This window comes from Peromyscus californicus, unplaced genomic scaffold, assembly GCF_007827085.1.
Source record: "Peromyscus californicus insignis strain IS unplaced genomic scaffold, ASM782708v3 Scaffold_5__1_contigs__length_169319896, whole genome shotgun sequence".
NCBI lineage: Eukaryota > Metazoa > Chordata > Mammalia > Rodentia > Cricetidae > Peromyscus > Peromyscus californicus.
The window spans coordinates 102495731-102516161 of record NW_026294573.1 but is presented as its reverse complement, the minus strand read 5'-3'; the positions used below and the strand labels follow the sequence as shown (position 1 = coordinate 102516161).

At 50.4% G+C, this 20431-nt stretch overlaps 1 protein-coding gene across 4 annotated transcripts in view; it reads right to left on the bottom strand.

Moving 5' to 3' along the window:
• Nucleotides 1-20431, bottom strand: part of Fbxo10 (F-box protein 10) — a 49857-nt gene that overhangs the window by 10702 nt on the left and 18724 nt on the right. For all 4 annotated transcript variants that reach the window (XM_052715118.1, XM_052715117.1, XM_052715119.1 and 1 more), the window contains 6 exons: nt 18423-19013; nt 14957-15790; nt 8167-8316; nt 5543-5679; nt 2890-2960; nt 921-1073 (listed from right to left, as the gene is read on the bottom strand). In XM_052715118.1, the coding sequence (XP_052571078.1) occupies nt 921-1073; nt 2890-2960; nt 5543-5679; nt 8167-8316; nt 14957-15790; nt 18423-19007 (1930 nt within the window). In that variant the 5' untranslated portion in view covers nt 19008-19013. The remainder of the gene's footprint in view (nt 1-920; nt 1074-2889; nt 2961-5542; nt 5680-8166; nt 8317-14956; nt 15791-18422; nt 19014-20431) is intronic.

Sequence of the window (20431 nt, the reverse complement as noted above, 5' to 3'; positions counted from 1 at the left end):
ATCAATCCGCCTCACTATCTGGAGCCATTCCGCAGGGTATGAAGTGCTCTGACCACTGCCGAGCTCCATGGGGCAGTGTACAGGGGGCACCAATGCTTCTGCATGGGAGCAGGCTCAGTGTGAACCCCATCCTACCACTTCCTAGGAGGGACTGACTCAGTGTGACCCCCGTCCTACCACTTCCTAGGAGGGACAGGCTCAGTGTGACCCCTGTCCTACCACTTCCTAGGAGGGACTGACTCAGTGTGACCCCCGTCCTACCACTTCCTAGGAGGGACTGACTCAGTGTGACCCCCGTCCTACCACTTCCTAGGAGGGACTGACTCAGTGTGACCCCCGTCCTACCACTTCCTAGGAGGAACCGAGTGAGTTACTGGCTTGTGTGCCTTAGTAGACATCCGCATCTTTAAGTTGGGGTTGATAACTGTACCTCTACAAGGTAGTCTTGAAGATTAAATGTGACAACGCACACAGTTAGGCTTGAAGAACACTAGCTACAGACATTACTAGATACAGTCCAGAAAAGTTAAGGCTTTGCTTCCAGTCCCATGGTGAGAACAGTATTTTCTGTAATAACCCTGTTTTTCTGTGAAATCTCCCATTGTTTGCATTGAAGGGATGGGAGGACTTAGATGCCCATGAACTGGAGCTCACAGGGCCACTGTAGCAGAGAACACCCTGCCTTTTACTGTCTCACACGCAGTACTGCTTGCTGACCTCTGGGCTCCAGGTGCGTCAGGAGGTATAGGAGGAGCCCTCCCGCTAAGAGGCCCGAGACCATGTCTGTTTTACACAGGATGTCTCTGAGGCCTGGAGGAGCTGACTGCTTTCTCAGAACCCCCAGGCTAACGCTGAAAGCTGGGCTTTCTGCCTCCCAGGTGGGCTGCTGTAGAACACTGCCCCGGGGACATGCTCCTCACCATAGATGGTGTTCCCCTCTATCAGTCCTCTGCCTTCGTCGCCCACGACCACACCATCGGAGTAGCCAAAGCAGATGAGGTTGCTCCTGAGGACAGGGACGCCGCCACGGCGGATGTCTACCCCTCCCCATTGATTCTCACGGATGACGTTTTCTATGGGAGACGTGGAAAGGTCAGTACCCAAGAGCCACCTCCGGCGCAGGCCATGATGACTAGGACAGCTGAAAGAAAGCACTCCCCAACCTTCACCCCGAGCAGGACACCCACCCCTAGGCCGCCAGCAGCCAGTACGCTTACTCACTGGCTGCTTCAGGGACTCATCCGCTTTCCCAAGGACAAAGTCTCTGTCTGTCTTGTACACTCCTGTGTCTCCATACCCACTCTACCCAGCAGCCTTGAGACTGCTTGTCCTCAGCCTAGGCCTGCACCCTGACCTCACTGCCCTGCCCCATCCCTGGGAGCTACCTCTTCTAGGACTTAGAAGAGTCTCACATCAGAAGGGTGGTCCTGGACACTACTACCTCAGCACAGTGACAAGGCAGACTTGGTTCCAGGGACTGGGACACTTTTTTTTTCGGTGGGGGAGGGTTTCAAGACAGGTTTTCTCTGTGTAACCCTGGCTGTCCTGGAACTCACTCTGTAGACCAGACTGGTCTGGAACTCACAGAGATCCACCTACCTCTGCCTCCCGAGTGCTGTAATTAAAGGTATGTGCCGCCGCCACCACCCGGCTGAGGTGTTTATAGACCCCGTGTGATGGGCTCTTCCTGCCTCTGCAAGCCTATCTCACCCCCTTCACCTCCTGCTCATACACTCCATCCTACAAGCAGTCCTGCTTAGGTGTGAGTCTGCTTCCACAGGTGGCCCTGCACCCAGAGCCGGACTCCTCCCATCGCTCAGGTTCTGAATTATGTGTCATCCTTGAGGTCCACGACAATCAGACGATTTCAAGTGCCCACACAGTCCTTCTACCAACTTACGCAAATGACTGCATCACTCTCAGATGGGTGGTTTTGTCTACATATGCTTTTACTTATTTACATGGTTTCTCTTCTAACTGAAAGCAGAGTTGGTATCTGTTTCCTTTTTCACCCCATGTCCGGCTCCTGAAACTAGGGCTGCACACAGTTGGTGCTCAATAAGTGGTTTTGTTTGTCTGTTGTTTTTTCCTTTTTCTCAATGCTGGGATCTAATCTAGGGCCACACACACGCCAGGCATGTGGTCTACAACTGAGTTATGAGTATTTGGTAAAGGATGGTTACATGCAATCAAGATCCCAGGCTCCATGCTGCGAGGTGGTGGTGCACGCCTTTAATCCCAGAGGCAGGCAGATCTCTGAGTTCGAGGCCAGCCTGGTCTACATAGCAAGTTCCAGGACAGCCAAGGCTACACAGAGAAACCCTGTCTCAAAAAACCAAGAAAAGAAAATGCCAGGCTCTAATGATATAGCGGGCAGATGTGATCCCTGCCTGGCACCAGAGGAGACAGACAAAACAAAGCACTAAGAAATTCTGTAAATTGTTCAACAGAGGAGGTGTCCTGGGCACAGCGGGCATTCTCTATGGATGAGGGGAGCTAGGGCAGGCTTCCCCACAGGAAGCGGCATGAGTTGAGACATCACAGACACGTAAGGACTGGGCAGACAGACTTGCAGAGCAGGCAGAAGCTCACACTGAAGTATGGAAATCTCAGACACCTGTTTAATTGGTGCAGCTGGAGGTGTGGGCTGGCTGGCCAGCAGCTGGCAGAGGTGGTACTCCCCCTACGCTGCGCTGGGCCCTCCTATGAAAAGCATGACCCCCATAGAACTGGCACCCTGAATGCCCACCTGCTAATCACAGAAGGAGGTCTGGGGTAAGCAAAGGAGTGGCATAAGGGCCTGAAGCTGGTGGGGGTGATGCCGGGGGACGGGGGCTCAGCTGCCACCTGCATTGGCTGGCTATGGCTCCAGTAGTTCCTATCACGTACCTGTGATGAGGCCCTTGCCATTCTCGTTCACTGCTATGCCAGCTGCACGGCCCTTGAAGATGTGGTTTCCGCTAAAACAGAAGACAGGGAAAGATGTGAGACCAAGGCACCTATGTCATACTTCAAGGTGCCTTCCTTTAAAACACTTTCAAAATGTTACTGTTCGAGTGCGTGCGTGCGTGCGTGTGTGCGCGCGCGTGTGTGTGTGTGTGTGTGTGTGTGTGTGCGCGCGTGTGTGTGTGTGTGTGTGCATGCGCAGGTGCACAAGTGCTACAGCATACATGTGGAGGTCAGAGCATGACTTACCTGTTCCAGGGATCAAGCTCTGGTCATCAGGCTTACATAGTAAGTGCTTTTACCTACAGACCCCTCACCTGCCCCATTTCCTTCCTTAGTAGGCTTCCTAATGGCCCAAGTTCACATCACAGGAAACAGCCGCCTTTTGAAATCCCATAAGCTAAGCACTTGGAAATCCTGATCTGCCCTGGGACAGCTTGACCCAACACTAAACTCATAACTCTGGATATAAGCACAATAATATCCAACTCTCTATGGCTTTTCTGTACTGCATCAGTCAACACACACCATTAACAGAGATGTCACCATGGTGCACGTATCACAGGGCAAGTCTTAGCAGCATGAAGAATTCCTAGGATGCTGTACCAAGCTTTCTTAGACTCATCAGAGCTCTACAGCTCTCAGTGCTGTGGTGCCTCAGCTGGGGATCGAGGACTCTGCTGTGTCCCCTCTCCTCCCCTCCTCTGTACCCACCTCCTAAAACAGAGAAATGTGGAGGAATAAAAGCACAGCCCATCCTCTCAGGATGACTGTGTTTTAAAAAACAGCAACACTGACTTGGGAGTCTTCATTTGACTCTTTCATGGTTTCCCAGCACAAGCAGGGCGCACTAGGTCTACACGCTAGGCTTATGCAAGCTGTCTTCAGCAACGGATACTATCTGCCTAAAAGTAGGAGGACTAGATAAAACATGGGGAACAACGATACGGTTATGACCTGGAACTTCCCCAAGTGACATCGCTAAGTGCCACCCAACAACGTTCAGACAAACTCGGATGGACAAGTGCCGGGGAAAAGCATCGCAGAGCGCATTGCCGCACACCAAAGCCAGCTTTCCTAACGCTCCGACGTAACTGAGGCTTCTGCTCAGAATCTCAGCCCACCCTTCTCAGGCTGGCTGCCGCAGCCTGTCCGCTTCAGTACAAGGCCTTCCGCCATTTCTTTCCACTCTTACGCTGCATGGCAGAGGCAGAGGCATACCCGTGGGTACAGAAGGTCGCACTACAGAGCCCACCGGGCACTGATTCACTAAAATGGAGGGTCAGCCTCCATTTTAGAACACTGACTGGCACAGGAGAGATGGCTGAGCACTTGCTGCCCTTGCGGAGGGCCCCTCCCTGGCTGCTTGGCCACCTGTCCTCCTACTGTTCTTGTTCCTAGAACCGGCCACTACAGCTCCGAGAGAGTTCAAGTCCTACCCGTATTTAAAAACCCAGCCATTTCCTCTTCCTCCTCCTTTTTTAATGTGGAAGACTGAACCTTCCAGGGCCTAGTGCATGCTGGGCAAGTTTTCTTCCATGCACTATGCCCAGCCATTGAAATCAACTCAAATGGCACTTCTAGTGAAAGGCTTTCCTCCATGCTCTTAGCCAGAATGGTTCTTTCCTCCTGACAGCACCAACGGCGCCCATCAGTCTGCCCCACGACTACTGCTAGGATGGCGGACACACCCAACCCTGCCCCTCCCTTCCTACCGATGACCTACAGCACATAAAGATCATAGCCCGCATTCATGTGGAGGCCAGAATTACTCAGAGAATCTGAGCTTCTTTACCCAGCAGGGCTGCATAATGGGATGATTTGGCCACGGGTGTGGTTACCAGGTGTTTGGAAGGGTCTGCATTTGGCTGTACGGTGTGCTCTGATCTTACAAGGGGGAGGTCTTTTGCCTCTCCCCTTCGAATATTATAAAAAGCCCTTTTGAATAAAGCTCTGGGTGGCTGGGTATTGACCCAGGGCCCTCCCAAACCTATCCTGTGTCTTTTATCTTTCTTAACATCTCTGTCTTTCTACCTAATATTTCCTCATTCCTCTCTCCTCCACCCAAGAACCCTTCAAAAGGTGGAAGTTGGACTCCCACAGCCAGGGCCGTCGTCTTTTATATATTCATTCATCCATCCATTCATCCATTCATTCATTCGGTGTCTGTGTGTCTGGGCACATATACAACAGCACACCTACAGAGGTCAGAGAACAACCTGCAATAGTTGGTTCTCTCTCTCTACTCTGTGAGTCCCTGGGATCAAACTCAGCTTGTCAGGCTTGCTGGCAAGTGCCTTTCCTCCTTCCAGACAGAGTCAGCTCCCGGGGAGCAGTCGGCACGTGTTTGCCTTCGCTGTGTCTGTTAGAAGTGCACAGTAGTGTCTGCCAGCCACACAGAATGCCTGCTCACAGCTAGCTGGAAGGGAAGACGGGAGTGGCAGGACAGCTGTGGTACTGGGGTGGGATTATGGCTGAAGAGGCTTCTTCGCAGACAGCTGTAGTAAACAAACAGGCTTTCAAGTGGAAGACAGACACGGAGAAGGGGCGTGAGGGCCGTGGAAGAGCCAGATAGTCTGGGCGGAGCAGTACCTACCTCACAATTGGATTTCCGTGGTACAGGATATAAATGCCAGCCTCCTTATTTGAGAAGATTTGGTTGTTCTTGATGACGCCTTTCCCATTGCCAAGGACAACAATGCCAGATCGAAGCCCGTGGTGAATCTGGTTACACTGGAAGTGAAAGTGAGATGTGGCGGACAGAATGTCAGAGTGCGGAGAATGCTTGCACACCGCCTCACAGCTGCACCAAGATGGATGCAACCATGGCGAGAACACCATCACAAGTTCCCTAGCACCCAACTAAGGGACTAAGCTCTGTAGCTGCCTTCCTTGCACAGGTGTGTGCATGCAAACAGTAGGATGTGAAGATGAAGGGGTCCTCCCTGGAGCCTTGGAATGGCTATGTGCCCTTTGCCTTTGAGGCACCCTGTGCTTTTTTTCCAAGGCAGGAGGAAAGTGTCTGAGCCTCTCCAGAGCTCCCCACCCCCAATTCAAAATCATCCAGTCAGGCCACACCAACCTGGACCCATGTGGCCACCCCTCAGGGAAAGGCATCAGTTCAGTACAAGAAAATGTGGGCCAGTGACAGTTCCATGGAGGCTACCCTCACAGAGGGGTAAGAATCACTTGGCTTCTGGTCCTTTTTCAAAGGAGGCCTGTGAAAGGATGCAGGACTGAGGGGCTACCTGCCTCATGGACAAAGACCAGAGGAGGTCTATCAGTGCAGGATGCTGAGGAGACTCACTTCTGACTCCTCTCTGTACAAACAGGGAACAGGAATGAGTCTGGAAAAAATGTCTATGAGAGAGCTGATCTGAAACCTAGTTTTGCTGTCTCTTAGGGTAGAGACTTCAAAATTTGAGATCACAAAACTTTTGGTAAAATTTTCTCATTCTAATTACTTATGTGTGTAGAAGTATATGTGTGTGCATGTGTATGTGTCTATATGTACAGGTATGTGAATGAGTGTAGATGCTAGAGGTCAACAAGCCCTTCCAAACAATCCAGGTTGCCCAGCTTGGGCAGAGCAGTAATCCCAGCACTGAGGCAGGAGGATCCCAGGTCCAAGGCTAGCTAGAGCTATAACAAGCCCCTATTAAAGAAAACATTAACTCAAACCCAAACCAAACAAACAAAACAATGTCACAGAGCCTTAAAACACATCTTGTTTTGAGCCATTAATCAAAGTAGGAAAATTCCTACATTAATGCACCATCAAAATACTCTTTCCTTTATCTTCAAGTAAGACTATGACAAAATCAAAGCATGTCCTGGTGTTTCTGTCCATCATTTTAACCTTTTGAGCATGTGCTCCATGACCTTGAGCTAAGCATGTCTGAAGTGTGCTCACCATCTTCTCTTCTTAAATTATGGCCTTAAACTAAAATGCATCCCTACGTGAGCATGCCTGGAAATGTGCCCACCCCTACAGTGTTTTCTACATGAACATGTACAAAGTTCCTGGATTAAAGTCCCCACGCCTCCTTGCACAGGGAGGAAGTCATCTTCGAAACACCTCACACTCACGCCACAGTTGCTCAGCTCAGCCTTTCTCTACCCAGGTGCCCTGGCTGTATTTGTTTTGACTTTGTACACTAAGAGGTAACCACCACAGCAGGTTACAGGGCTACAAGCTCTCCTAACTTGCTCTCTTTTGAGATCTCTGAAGGCGCTGGCTAGCTCACAGGCAGTCACTGCCCGAGATGCCCTTCAAAAGACTGAAGATCTTAGAGAGGTGGGCACATGCGACAGGACTTACCTGCCTCACTGCACTAAGCCAGGACCCTGCTCTGCCTGCTGAAGCAGCCTGCCCCTCTGCCAGCAGACTCCTGGCATCTTTCCAGTAACAGTGTCAGGAACTTCCTACGTGGAGGCAGTGGATCACCCAGCTGCACAGCATCGACCCCGTGAGGGGAAGGGATGGGCAGAAGTCACTGGCTGGGTGTGTCTTTTTAAGTGCATTATGAACTCTCTTCTCAGAATTCTCAGGGCCCGTTTGGTTAGAATGAGCTAAGCACATCCATCCTGAGTTAGATTGCCTGAACTCAAATCATAGTCCTGTTAGTAGCCAGCAAGGTCCTTCACCCCCCTGCACCCCACACCTCCACCTAGAAACCCATTCTCCTTCATAGGATGACTAATATCTACAGCTTTAGAAGCATCTGGTATTGAAATGAGCATCCATTTCAGGATGCCTACCACCTTTCTAAACTCAACATTCCCATTTCTGGAAATCTCTGGAAAAGCCAGAATAGAGAAGGAACCAGCCTCTCATATACTGGTCATATATGCAAGGACTTTGTGTATGTGATAAACGTGTGCTTGTGTATGTGCACATGTATAAATGTGTGCATGTGCATGGAGGCCAGAGGCTGATGTTGAGTATCATCCTCCATCACTCTGTACCTTATCTCTTAAGGCTTGGCCTCTCATGGAAGCTGGGACTCACCAACTGGACTAGACTCACTGTCCAGTAAACCTACTGGTGTGACGATTTCAGGAGGTGACTTCTCCAAAGTCATCACTAATACACCTAGAGTCACGAGACGAGGACACACAAAAATGGGCAGGAACCAATCTGAAATACTTAAACATCCTCAGACAAGGTTTCTAAAAATCGAGAGCCAGGCTGAACGGCCCAAGGACGGAGGAAAGTACCAGGATGAGTGGGTTGGATTTCTTGCGAATGTCCACGCCAGCCTCTGCGTTGTGGTAGATGTTGTTGCCGGCGATCAGGCCTCCACCCTCCAATCGCAGAAAGATGCCTGACGCCCGGCAGCGGTAGATGTCATTCCTGAGCATGATGATCTAAGCGGGACAGAGGAAAGACAAAGTCAAAGGATGGTCAAAAACTGCCGGAGACGATGGTTTAGGGGGTGAATGCACTTGCTGACAAGCCCGACAACCTGAGTTCAATTCCCAGGAGAGTGTGGGGGGAGAACCAACTCCCTAGAGTTGTCCTCTGACCTCCACACCCACGCTGTGGTACATGCGCACGCGCGCACACACACTGTGCAGTAATAACACACTGTGTAGTAATAACAAACCCTACAAGAAGAGCATGCAAGTCTTTTCCTTCCCACACAGTCCCAGCAGTTCACAGTTGGTAAGAGTTCCCACTCTTGTTTCCGAGGACACAATCTCTCTATCCAGTGGGACACTGCCCTGTGCGCTGTTTACTTCATGCCAGGGTTTTACTAAAGCTCAGAAGCCTGGTCCTGGGCTCAAGCCTCATAATCAGATGCCGGGATGGAGAGATGCTCACGGACCCAGTGGTCGTTGTTAGGTCTCAAACCCAGGACAATGGGCTAACTGAGGTGCCCATTTAACGTCATCAGTGGACCTGGCCGCCAGGTTCTCCCAGCATCCCTCAGTCCCTCCCTGTTACAGGGTCCTTCTGGCTGGCACACCCACCCTCTACCCTAAACTTCTCCAGCCCAGAGGCTGCCTTTCCCCCAGCTGCCCTTCCTTATATAATCCAGACGGTTTACCTACCCAGCCTTTCTCCCTTCCTGTCTCCCCTTTACCCTCCTGGCTCTCCCCTTTCTCCACACAGGGCCCAGCTCAGGGTCATGTCCACTCTGGACTCTCCCAGTTGTCCCTGCCTCTGGCTACGCTCTCCCTTTTATCTACAATAAACTTGCTCCTCCACCACACCTAGGAGCAGCCATGTCCTCCCTCCCTTCCTTCATTTATTTATTTTGTTTATTTCCATTCATCTTCAAACTTCATGCTCTTGATCTTGCATTCTAAAAAGTGTCAAGTAGCTCAGGCTGACCTCACACTCACTCTAGCCAACAGTGACCTTGAGCTCCAGGGAGCCACGGGCTCTGGAATCACAGGGCTGCACTACCACACACTATTTTATGTAGTGCTAGACATTGAACCTGGTACTTCACGCATACCAGGCAAGAGCTCTACCAACTGAGTCACATCCCTAGCCCACAGCAATTTTTAATTCAGTCAGTTCCAGATCTGTCCTTCCCACTGAACCTTCATCAAAAGCCCCCTGCCCAAGCCAGTGCTGATTACGCAGCCAGTGCTAAGTACAGTGCTAACGCATTCTCCCCGGCAAGACCCTGTCCTCTTCCTTGCAGTGTCAGGGCTCGAACTCAGGACCTGACACCTGCTAGGCAAGTACTCTGTCACTGAGATACAGCCCAGCCCATGGTGCTTTGAGGCCCAGCTTCATCTGGAACTCACGGGCTTTCCTGCCTCTCGGGTGCCAGGAATTACAGCCATGTGCCACCACTTCTGGCCCATGGCCAATTCTTAATTTAAAAAATATTATTTAGTTAAAGCTGAATATGGTGTTGGATGCCTTTAATCCCTGGGGATTAAAGCGCTGGGGGAACAGGGAAGGAAGGTGGTAGACTAGGGGTCAGCCTGGGCTATGTAGTGAGACTCTGTCTCAAACAAAAGAAAACCAGAAAACAAAAAGTAGTTAAGGGAAGATATTTAAAATGAAAAAAATTAGTTAAGTGATGGGGAAATGGCTTCGTCAGCAAAGTGCTAGCTGCATGGATGAAAGGGCCTGAGCTCAATCCACACCTGTACGTTTACACACATGCACACATGTGTGTGCGCACACCAATTCATTTTTGTAAGAAAAATGCCTGTTCCTTTTAACTACAAATCTTTCTTGGTGTGGTCACTGGTATGCAAAAACTACTGATACGCCCAACTGTTGCGGGATAATCTTTTCGTACACTATAAAGATGTGTCCCTGCCCAAGGCACCTGATTGGTTTGATAAAGAGCTGAATGGCCAATAGCTAGGCAGGAGAGGTTAGGTGGGACTTCCGGGCAGAGGGAGGCACTCAGGATGAATCTGGGCATGTGAGGGAGATGCCAGCGAAACACGGAGCAAGTCAGACATACAAAATGAAAGAGAGGTGAAAAGCCACGAGGTAGACCGTAGATGAATCAAAACTGGTTAAGTTATAAGAGCTAGCTGGGAACAAGCCTATGCTGAAGGCCAAGGTTTCATAATTAATAAGTCTCCATGTCATTACTGGGGAGCTGGTGGCCCAACAGAAAGACCTCCTACACCAAACCAGAGTATCAGAAATTCGTGTGTTAAGAAGTCTCTTTAAACGAGGTAGCACAATGTAGCTCCTACATAAAAGGATGTGTTTCCTGTTCCAATTTCTTGTATGTAATAAGTATAAACATATTCATATTGTTTTAAAATTTTTTATATTAAGATAAATTATTCTACTAATAAACAATTTCATTATAGTAAAATTCTAGCAGAGATGGGTGTGGAGGAATGAACACCCCTGTAATCCCAGCACTTGGGAGGCATAGGCAGGAAGACCTCTGTGAACTGGAGGCCAGTTGTGGTTACTCAGTGAGACTGTGTCTCAACCACAAAAACTTTACCAAAGTATAATAGGACAGGACAGGCTTGGGGGCAAGCAGGGCAGACACTCTGAGTAAGGCACCACACCCCTGTTTTCAGTTAGGGTTCCTACTGCTGTGATAAAACACTGTGACCAAAAGCATGTTGGGGAGGAAAGGGTTTGTCTGACTTACACTTCCACATCATAGTTCATCACTGAAGGAAGTCAGGACAGGAACTCAAACAGGGCAGGAACCTGGAGACAGGAGCTGATGCAGAGGCCATGGAGGGGTGCTGCTTACTGGTTTGCTCCTCATGGCTTGCTCAACCTGCTTTCTCACTATAGAACCCAGGACCACCAGCTGAGGGATGGCACCACCCATAATGGGCTGGGCCCTCCCCCATCAATCACTAATTAAGAAAATACCCTACAGGTTTGCTTATAGCCCAGTCATATAATGGCATCTTCTCACTTGAGGTTCCCTTTTCTCTGACCCTAGCTTATGTTGACAGAAAACGAGTCAGCACAACTATCCTGGACCCATCTCTAACTTTCCTTAAGTAGTGAGGTAAAGGCAACATACCCCAGGCCCCTTAGGAAAGAGGAGAATGGAAAAACAAAAGCCAACTTTACCCTGGGTGTGACAGCTGGGTGACAGGAAGAGACTGGGGGCCCTTCCCCACCTGGGCTTCACACAATAGAACACATTCAAGGAAAGCCCCACCACACAGATATGGGAGAGAGAGTGCTAGGCAAATGGCCTGTAAGGGTTCATGTGGTCACAGCCCAGTACTTCCGGAGCACACACTTTTTATTTCCAACCACGTGTCCCTGGTCCCATTCTCTGTTGTGGGACCCAAGAACCTGGACACTTTAACAGATGCCCCCGGGATATTTTGATGACAGGTGGCCCAAGACTCTCAGGTCCTGCCTGTGACTTGTGGACTATGGGAGGAAAGTCAGCTTGGTCCCTTTTTAGTCAAAATCCCTGGAAATCAGTTTCTAGATTCTTTGCTAGAAACTAACCAGGAATTTCTGGCCACATAACTCCTGCCAAATGTCTCCTGGAGCAACCACTCAAGACAGCTACAGCTAAGGCTGTGTAAGTTCTCATCTGTCCTTGTCGATGCTTCCAGCCATGGCCTGCACACTGACAGCTCCCGGATGCTCCCGGCACATCAGCACACCTCTCCACATTCCGGGCTGAGAAGACGGCACCTCTGCCTGATGTCACCCGTTCCAACTCCGTATACCCAGAGCTAGGCTCGTCTCTCCCCACACCCTAACCTCTCTGCACTCAGGCCAGAAATCTAGGCTTCAATTCTCAGTCATCCTTCCCCTGGCCCTCCTTTCCCAGGTTGCTGCACTCTCCTCTCCAACCCCGGACCACGTTACCTCCAGACCTCCAGTCTTGTTCCCCTCCCTTCCATCTTTAGGAGCCCCACAGAGTTTTCTGAGGCAGATCTGACCACAAGACCTCCCCGTGGTTCTCAGCCACCCTCCAGAATTCCAACCTCTGCAGCGCCACCAGACCCCCTCCCTGGACCCCTCCTGTCACCCCACACACACCTGCCATAGCTGATGAGGAACTCACAACTCCCTGTGGGTGCTACGTCCTCTGACGCCAGGCTCTTTCACTCACCTCTTGTACTGCGAGTCTTCACCTGCCAACTCCTATTCTTCCTGCAGTTTGAGCTAATGGCATTACTTTAGGAGTCTTGTCCTGGCTCCTTGAGGGTGGGTCAGGTGCCCTCACTTCTGGTTCCTGTACCACACCTCTGACACATCTATCGGAGAACCTCTCAACTAGACTGCTATCGCTTTGAAAAAGGCTTACTGAGTACCTGCTATATACCAGGTGCACTGCTAAGCCCCCCTTCCCTGCCTCTTCCCTCCTTCCTTCCTTCCTTCCCCTGACCACCCCCTTTCTTTTTTGAGGTTAGGGCCTAGGTACATAGCGGAGACTAGCCTCCCATCTGTGATCTTCCTGCTTTAACTCCTGAGTGCTGGACTTACAGGCACGCACCGCCATGACCAACCTCGTACTTTCCATACGTAACCTTAATCATCTTCACCATACCTTAAGGAAGCATGGGCAGCAGAGCCAGAATCTTGCTCAACAGCCATGCCATCAATAACTATGTGAAGAGAAAAGTCCTCCTTGAGGGCTCAAACTGAATCCTTGCATCATAGCACCTGTGGAAGTAAACTAGCCTCTTTCCACATCTGTTTCCTTTGGAGACGAGGTCTCACGATGTAACCCAGGCTGGCCTTGGCTTTGTGGTGAACCTCCTGCCTCAGCCTCTCATGTACTAGGATTCCAGATATGCACACCATGCTAGTCCCTCTTCCTTTAGGAAAAAAATCTATTTCCTACTTATAATATAGTATAGTCTTGTGTTTTCATGGTAACACCACCTAACACCTCCCTTGGAAGTGGGCCTGGTAATATACAGTTAAAATACAATTGTAATTAACCATTCTAGATGCCTTTAAGCCCCACACTGAACTCTGGACAATGCTTATGGGTTTACTGAGCACCTCTGCTAATGTTAGGGCACCAGGCCATCAGACGTTAGAGAGAAGTCACATTGGAACACTCTTGTCCACAGTATAGAAGTGTAGGTAGGGCTGGAGAAATGGCTTAGTGGTTAAGAGCACTGGCTGCTCTTCCAGAGGACCCGGGTTCAATTCCCAGTGCCCACATGGCAGCTCACAACTGTCTGTAACTCCAGTTCTAGGGAATCTGATATTCTCACACCAATGCACATAAAATAAAGTTAAATAAATTATAGAAGGAGAAGAAGAAGAAGAAGGAGAAGAAGGAGTAGTAGTCCCCTCCAGGTGCATAGCCATGCTTCCTTCTCATGGCCTGCTCACCCTTCAAAACCCTCTGTGGACCAACCACTAATAGACATGGAGGTCATTCTACAGCACTCAATGGGACTTCACCTCAAGAGTCATTTCATCAGTGGCTGGCGGGCTGCACTGAGTGTGATGTCCACCCTTTTAGACTCAGGGCAAGATGGCTCCTGCTTGCTCTCCACAACTTTGTCTTAATTTTTTTTTAAGGATTTATTATTTTATGTGTATGAGTATTATGTGTACATGTATGTGCTTGCCTGGCACCCTTGGGGTTCAGAAGAGGGCTTTGGGTCCCCTGGAACTGGAGTTACAGATGGTTGTGAGCCACCATGTGGGTGCTAGAAACCAAACCTGGGTCCTCTGGAAGAACACCAAGTGCTCTTAACCACTAAACCATCTCTCCAGCCCCACGGCTTCTCAACGTGTTCCAGTTGCATGGGTGAATGAACCCCACAAACGGGCCCAGAACAGATGTACTTGCTTCTAGAATGTTCCCCCTTTCCCCATCACGTATGCTCCCCTTGCTCTGCACCCTCTCCTCCCTCCATCCTGCTCAGCTCAGACACCTGCTCCTGCAGAACAACCCTTTTCAACTATCCCACTGGATTCTAAAATGATGTCAGTGATCACGTCTCTCTAAATCTTCTCTGACCTGTCGGGGGAGAAACAAGAAACAAACAAACAAACTTATGTCTTCTACAGACACCTAGGTAACACGTCTGAGAAGCAGAATGATACAGTCAGTGGAGGTACAAGACCTGGGCTCTGTCTCAAACTTGCTCAATGACCCCGAGTAAGACTCCTTTCCACTTGGCAGTGGTGGCACACGCCTTTAATCCCAGCACTCGGGAGGCAGAGGCAGGCGGATCTCTGTGAGTTCAAGGCCAGCCTGGGCTACAGAGCGAGTTCCAAGACAGGATCCAAAGCTACAGAGAGAAACCCTGTCTTGAAAAAACAAAAAAACAAACAACAACAACAACAACAAAAAAAAAAACCCAACTCCTTCCCTCTCTGGGGCCTGTTTTCTTTTCTGGGAAATGAGAAGTCTGTCTTATCCAAGTCAGATGACGGACAGGCAGTCAAGTGTGTCTAATAAGCTTGAAAATCATGAAACAGGCACATATCTCCTCACACCCTTCCCACATAGCCACAGGGGTCCTCTCACAAAGCCCGGCTCACGCTCTCGGCAGTGGTCACCCAGCGAGGCCTCCAGCTACAGCGTCGGTCCTTAGGAAGTACCTTGCTATTGTGTATACACCTCACTGCATAAGTTAGGTTCCGGAAGATATTTCCTTCCATCTTGGCTCGGCCGTAAGAGCAGACAAAGACACCACCCTTGCCATCTCGGAAGAGGCACTTGCGGATGAGGCAGCCCTGCACAGAGGTGGCCAACGCCATGGCTTCCTTGTCCTTCTGGAGCTCCTGATGCAGGGAGTTCAGCACTAGACAGCTAGGCAGCTGAATGGAAGCTCCTGGTAGTGGAGGGCCCAGAAAGGAGCCGCCCAGGACAGGGCGTGGGCCCTGCACCTGGTAGGACAGTCTGTACATGAGCTGCTCATCATCCTCGTCCTCACCGCTGGGGCTCAGGCCGCCGTCACTGCTGTCTGGAGTCTGCACCACCCTCTCCCCATCGCTGCCCACTTCCGCCTCCTGGGAGCCAGTCTTGGAGCCTGGCTTTGGAGAGCTGGAGGCTGGGCTCGTAGGGCTCTGGCTGCCCTCGATGACAATGTCACAGGTCCTCGGGCTCCAGGCCTGGTCCCGGCTCTCTAGGTCCAAGGACATTAAAAACTCATGGTCTTCTGCAGGGAGCAAGATCGGAGAGGACTTGATAAGGCCCAGCAGGTACTTGTAGGCCCAGTTCTTATCTGCCGAGGGGTGGCCCTCAACAGTTACAGAGTTGTTTTCGCTGCCCACAAATTCACAGTTTTCCAACATACACAAGGGCACGTTGTGCAGAAAGACATGGGTGTTTTTGAAGGTACAAAACTTCACTTGGCAGGTACCCGGGCCATGGACCTGGATGTGTCCATTCTCAAAGTTGCAGTTGTCAAACTGGATGTGACCTGATGTGGTCTGGGGACAAGAGGGAGAAGACATGGTAAGAAGCGTACACTTTGTCTGGATGGTCATCACCCAAGCTGCTCTTCAAGGAGGGCAGAGACAGAGAGGCTCTTGGTTTTTACTTCCTACTCTTCCGTAAAAGACTGGCATGCCAGCTGTCACCCAAAGGAACTGGGGAGTAGGTCCTCATCACAGAGGCACGAGAAAAACTGCCCATCACTGCATCCTTCCAATTCTGTTGTCCTTCTAAAGGGCACAGGAGAGGAACTGAGGACTTCCTGGACTGGAGCAGGTGGTGGGGTTAGCCTAGCCCCAGGCATTAGGGTAGTCGAGTCTGTGCAGCTACTGGTGTGTGGTGGAATAAAGCACATGACAGGTCTTATCTTCAAAGAGAAAAGACAAGGATGGCTGCTAGGGGTGGGAGGATGCCCTGGTGGCCAACCAGAGCTCTGCCTCTTCCAAGTGTGTTACCCAGGACAAATGGCTTCACCCTTCTAAGCCTCAGTTTCCCTGTCTGTAGCATGGGGCTTGCTAGTTTATAAACCACTCAGTGACAGTTAACTACTATGATCTGAGGTCAAAGACACAAGGAAAGACTTCCGGAGCCTAGGGGTAGCACTGAACGGGAAAGCACTGAACCTGTTAATACAATTGGGACCCTGGGCCTGAATGACAGGTAAGCTTGGTGCGGTCAAACGCTTTATAGCCTTTCTGGATTCACATAAACTCCACCAGATACATCTCAACCATGAAATAAAGGAGCATCCTATGAGTCTAATCAACGACCCAGACAGACCTACCCCCTTGAGCAGTTAAAAATATTCTCTATCAGTGACCTGCCTTGATAGTTTTTGGAGGAGGGTGACTTCTCTGACCTCAGGGGCTCTAGGTGCTTCCTCATGGCTCCCTGACTTCCCTGCTACCAGTGAAGCTGTCTTTCCTCCTTGATCCTCTCAATTTCTTTTTTTTTTTTTTGGTTTTTCAAGACAGGATTTCTGTGTAGCTTTGTGCCTCTCCTGGAACTTGCTTTGTAGATCAGTCTGGCCTCGGACTCACAGAGATCCACCTGCCTCTGCCTCCCGAGTGCTGGGATTAAAGGCGTGCGACACCACTGCCCGGCTCAATTTCTTGAAGATGCAGTCAATGATAATGTTCTCTTAAGAGATCACTGAAAACTTCTGTGAAATCATCCTGGCCTTTTCAGTTTTCAGGCAAGGACATCTCAGACCTCTGTGCCTTTTTGGCTGAAAGACAATCATAGACCTGGAACTCACCTATGGGAAGCACCAAACCAGAAAGCTAACTGCAAAGAAGCCTGTGACCAGGTCTGTCTCCTGAGGAGCTACAGCTGTGCTTCTGAGGCAGCAGCAGAGTCTCAAATGAGCGTTTACCCTCAGAACCAATGGGTTTCAAGGCATGAAGGGTATGGAGCCTTGCTTCTAGAAGCAAACTTTACTTCCAGGTCTGCAGACCAGCACAGGGACACCCATTATTCCTTCTGAAACATCCAAGAGCTAAAAAGCAGGCTTCGGGGCTCCTAAAGACTTTGACATGATGTAATTTTACAAATCAGAGGGCCTGGATTTGAGCTCTAACCTCACTAATTACCCACCTAGGAAACATCTCTGACTTTTGCTAATCCCCCTCCTGTGCCCAAGGGAACCACAGCTACTGGTCACCACAGATGTCTGGGTATATGGAAGGTTGTCTGGATTATTAATAAGGCTTGGATCCAAGCTCTGCCCATAAGCCTGAAACCTCGGCTATGCTGCTGTTGTTGGGCCTCAATTTCCCTCATCTATAAAGCCAGGTGACGCAACCTCCTCTTAGGGCTGTGGGGAAGAGGAAGTGAGGGATGGCTGTAACGCACACGCCTGGTGCACACTGAGTGTCACAAATGGCCAGTGAGGTGCCGAGCATTAGAGAGACGAGACTGACTGTAACAGGCACGCTTCTAGCCAATGCACAGGCTCCACGCCTCTTTGCAGGGCCACAGGTTCCTTCCTCCACACGTGCTCTGTTTAGAAGACGAATGCCACGCTGGAGTGATATTGCCTGACTTTCCCTCCAGGTGAAGCAATGACTCCAGCACAGGATGAGGGCACAGGTGCCGAGAGACACTGCCCCCTCTCTGGACATGCTGCTGTGAGCAGCCAATGTCCTGCCACCATGCTGCACATTTTGCCACCTGCTCTACCTGGTGCTTTAGCTGATCTGTTTAGGAATAGAAGAGGTATAAAACTTTTTGTCCTTTGTCCACTTCTCATTTCTTTTCTTTTTTTTGGGGGGGGGGGTTCAAGACAGGGTTTCTCTGTGTAGCTTTGAGCCTTTCCTGGATCTCGCGCTATAGACCAGGCTGGCCTCGAACTCACAAAGATCCGCCTGGATCTGCCAACCAAGTGCTGGGATTAAAGGCGTGCGCCAACACCGCCCGGCCCACCTCTCATTTCTAATGCAGCTTTGAGGGAAATAAGGTACAAATCACAATTCTGTACTGACCTGTGTGCCCACTTCTTGACTAGTTCAATTCCCGGGAGTATGTGCATAGGAATTAACTACTGAACTCTCAACTCTAACCAAAAAGGGGAATGAATGAGGCCAAGGTTGTGGGGTCAGGACTAGACGGCATCCAATGTGCACCCACCTTATACATGATTGGTGAGAACCAGGCTGGCATGAAGACAAGGTTGCACACGCGTGTGGTTGAGCAGTGCTGGTCAATGCTGGCAAGCAGGACCACGTCACCCAACTTCCCTTGGCCCACAATTTCCACTGGCACCTTCAGGATGATCTCACCTTGTTCCTCGTACACACCTGGGAAGAGCACGATTCGATCGTAGAGGCTGGCCATGGCTAAGGCACTGCCCAAGCTGTCAAACTCATGGCCTGGCCCAACACTCAAGGTGCGGCGCTCCCTCTTCCTGCGGAACAGAGAGAAGCAGATGGACGACTCCAAGTCCAGCGCATTCTTGGTCCAGGTCTTGGAGGCCAGGTAGTGCTGCTTGAAGGCCTCCCTCCAGGACTCGGGCTCCACATCGGGCTGGTTGGGCCAGTTGGGGTGGCGGCACTCGGTGCAGCCCAGACACAGCTGCCGCCAGCGGGTACTGTCAAGGCTGAGGATCAGCTCATACCAGGCCCTGCAAACCAGGCTGCAGCGGCCCAGGTCAGGCAGGTGCAGGTAGGCCAGGATCACGCGCCACAGCTCCAGGGGGAGGCCACCCGTTTCCATGGTCACCTGGGAGAAAGATACAAAAGGAGACTTTGTCTACTCCCCTTTTACTGTTTCCTTTTTAAAAATAACATTTCCTGACCCCAGGGAGGGGCAAGTGAGCAAGGCACAGCCAATCAGAGGGCTTCATTTCCTCAATAAGAATCTATAATGGCTAACTTTGACTGTTAACTTGGTTAGATTAAGAAACAGCAAAAGCTGGACGGTGGTGGCATACGCCTTTAATCCCAGCACTCGGGAGGCAGAGCCAGGCGGATCTCTGTGAGTTCAAGGCCAGCCTGGGCTACAGATCGAGATCCAGGACAAGCTCCAAAACTACACAGAGAAACCCTGTCTGGGGGAGGGGGGAACAACGCTAAGAGATTAGTGAAGCCTTCCTGGGGTGAGTCTGCGATGCAGTTGCAGACACAGAAGGTCAGGAGGACTCTGACAGAATTAAAGTGCTCGTCCCCCCTGGATAGATTCATATTATGATGGCATTATCAGTAGTGAAAGGGAGGGCCTAGCTACAGGAAGCAGGACCCAGTAGCATGGTCTTGGAGCTGTATCTTGCCCTGGTCTCTTCGGGTAATACCCTTATTCTCTGCTTCCATATGTCATTGGGTAAAGGACCTGCTCTAGGCCAGAGATGGCTCAGTGGTTAAAAGCACGTACTGCTCTTCCAGAGGACCTAAGTTCAGACCCCCGAACCCACATCACCTGTAACCCCAGTTCCCGGGGGATTCTACACCTTCTCTGGCTTCTACAGGCACATGCACTACATGGTATATAAGAACATATATGTATGCAGACTTCCACATAAAATAAATATCTTAAAAACGTACTCTACGAGCCAGGTACATGGCACATGCTTTTAATTCCAGCCCTTGGGAGGCAGAGGCAAGTGGATCTCTGAGTTCGAGGCCAGCCTGGTCTACAGAGTGAGTTCCAGGACAGCCAGAGCTACATAGTGAAACCCTGTCTTAAAAAACAAATAAACAAACAAACAAAATTCCTTTTCTACCACACACTCTCTCATTTTGATATTCTGCCCAACCACATATACTTAAAAGCCACTGTCAACCCTGAAAGCAAGAGGCAAACTAAGTAATTCTTTTAGGCTGTTTTGGTCAGAATGACAAGAAAAGTCACTACTATAGACCCGGTGGGGATTTTCACCTAATCCCCGCCATCAGGAGGTCAGCCTCCACTCTCTTCAGTCAGGTACTCCAAGAATATGACCCCAGACCTCCTGGCAACCAGAGTCCCACCTTGTGAAGAGAACCCTGTGGTACTGTCCCAGGCAGCAAAGCAGGAAGGGCGGAGCTGTCTAAGCCTTTGACACCAGCCAGGCAGCTGCAGGATTAGTTTACCCTGCTGGGCAGCAGCCTTGCTTTGATGCAGCATTTCCTCACTATGCCCCCTTCCCTCACTTCTGGAGCAGC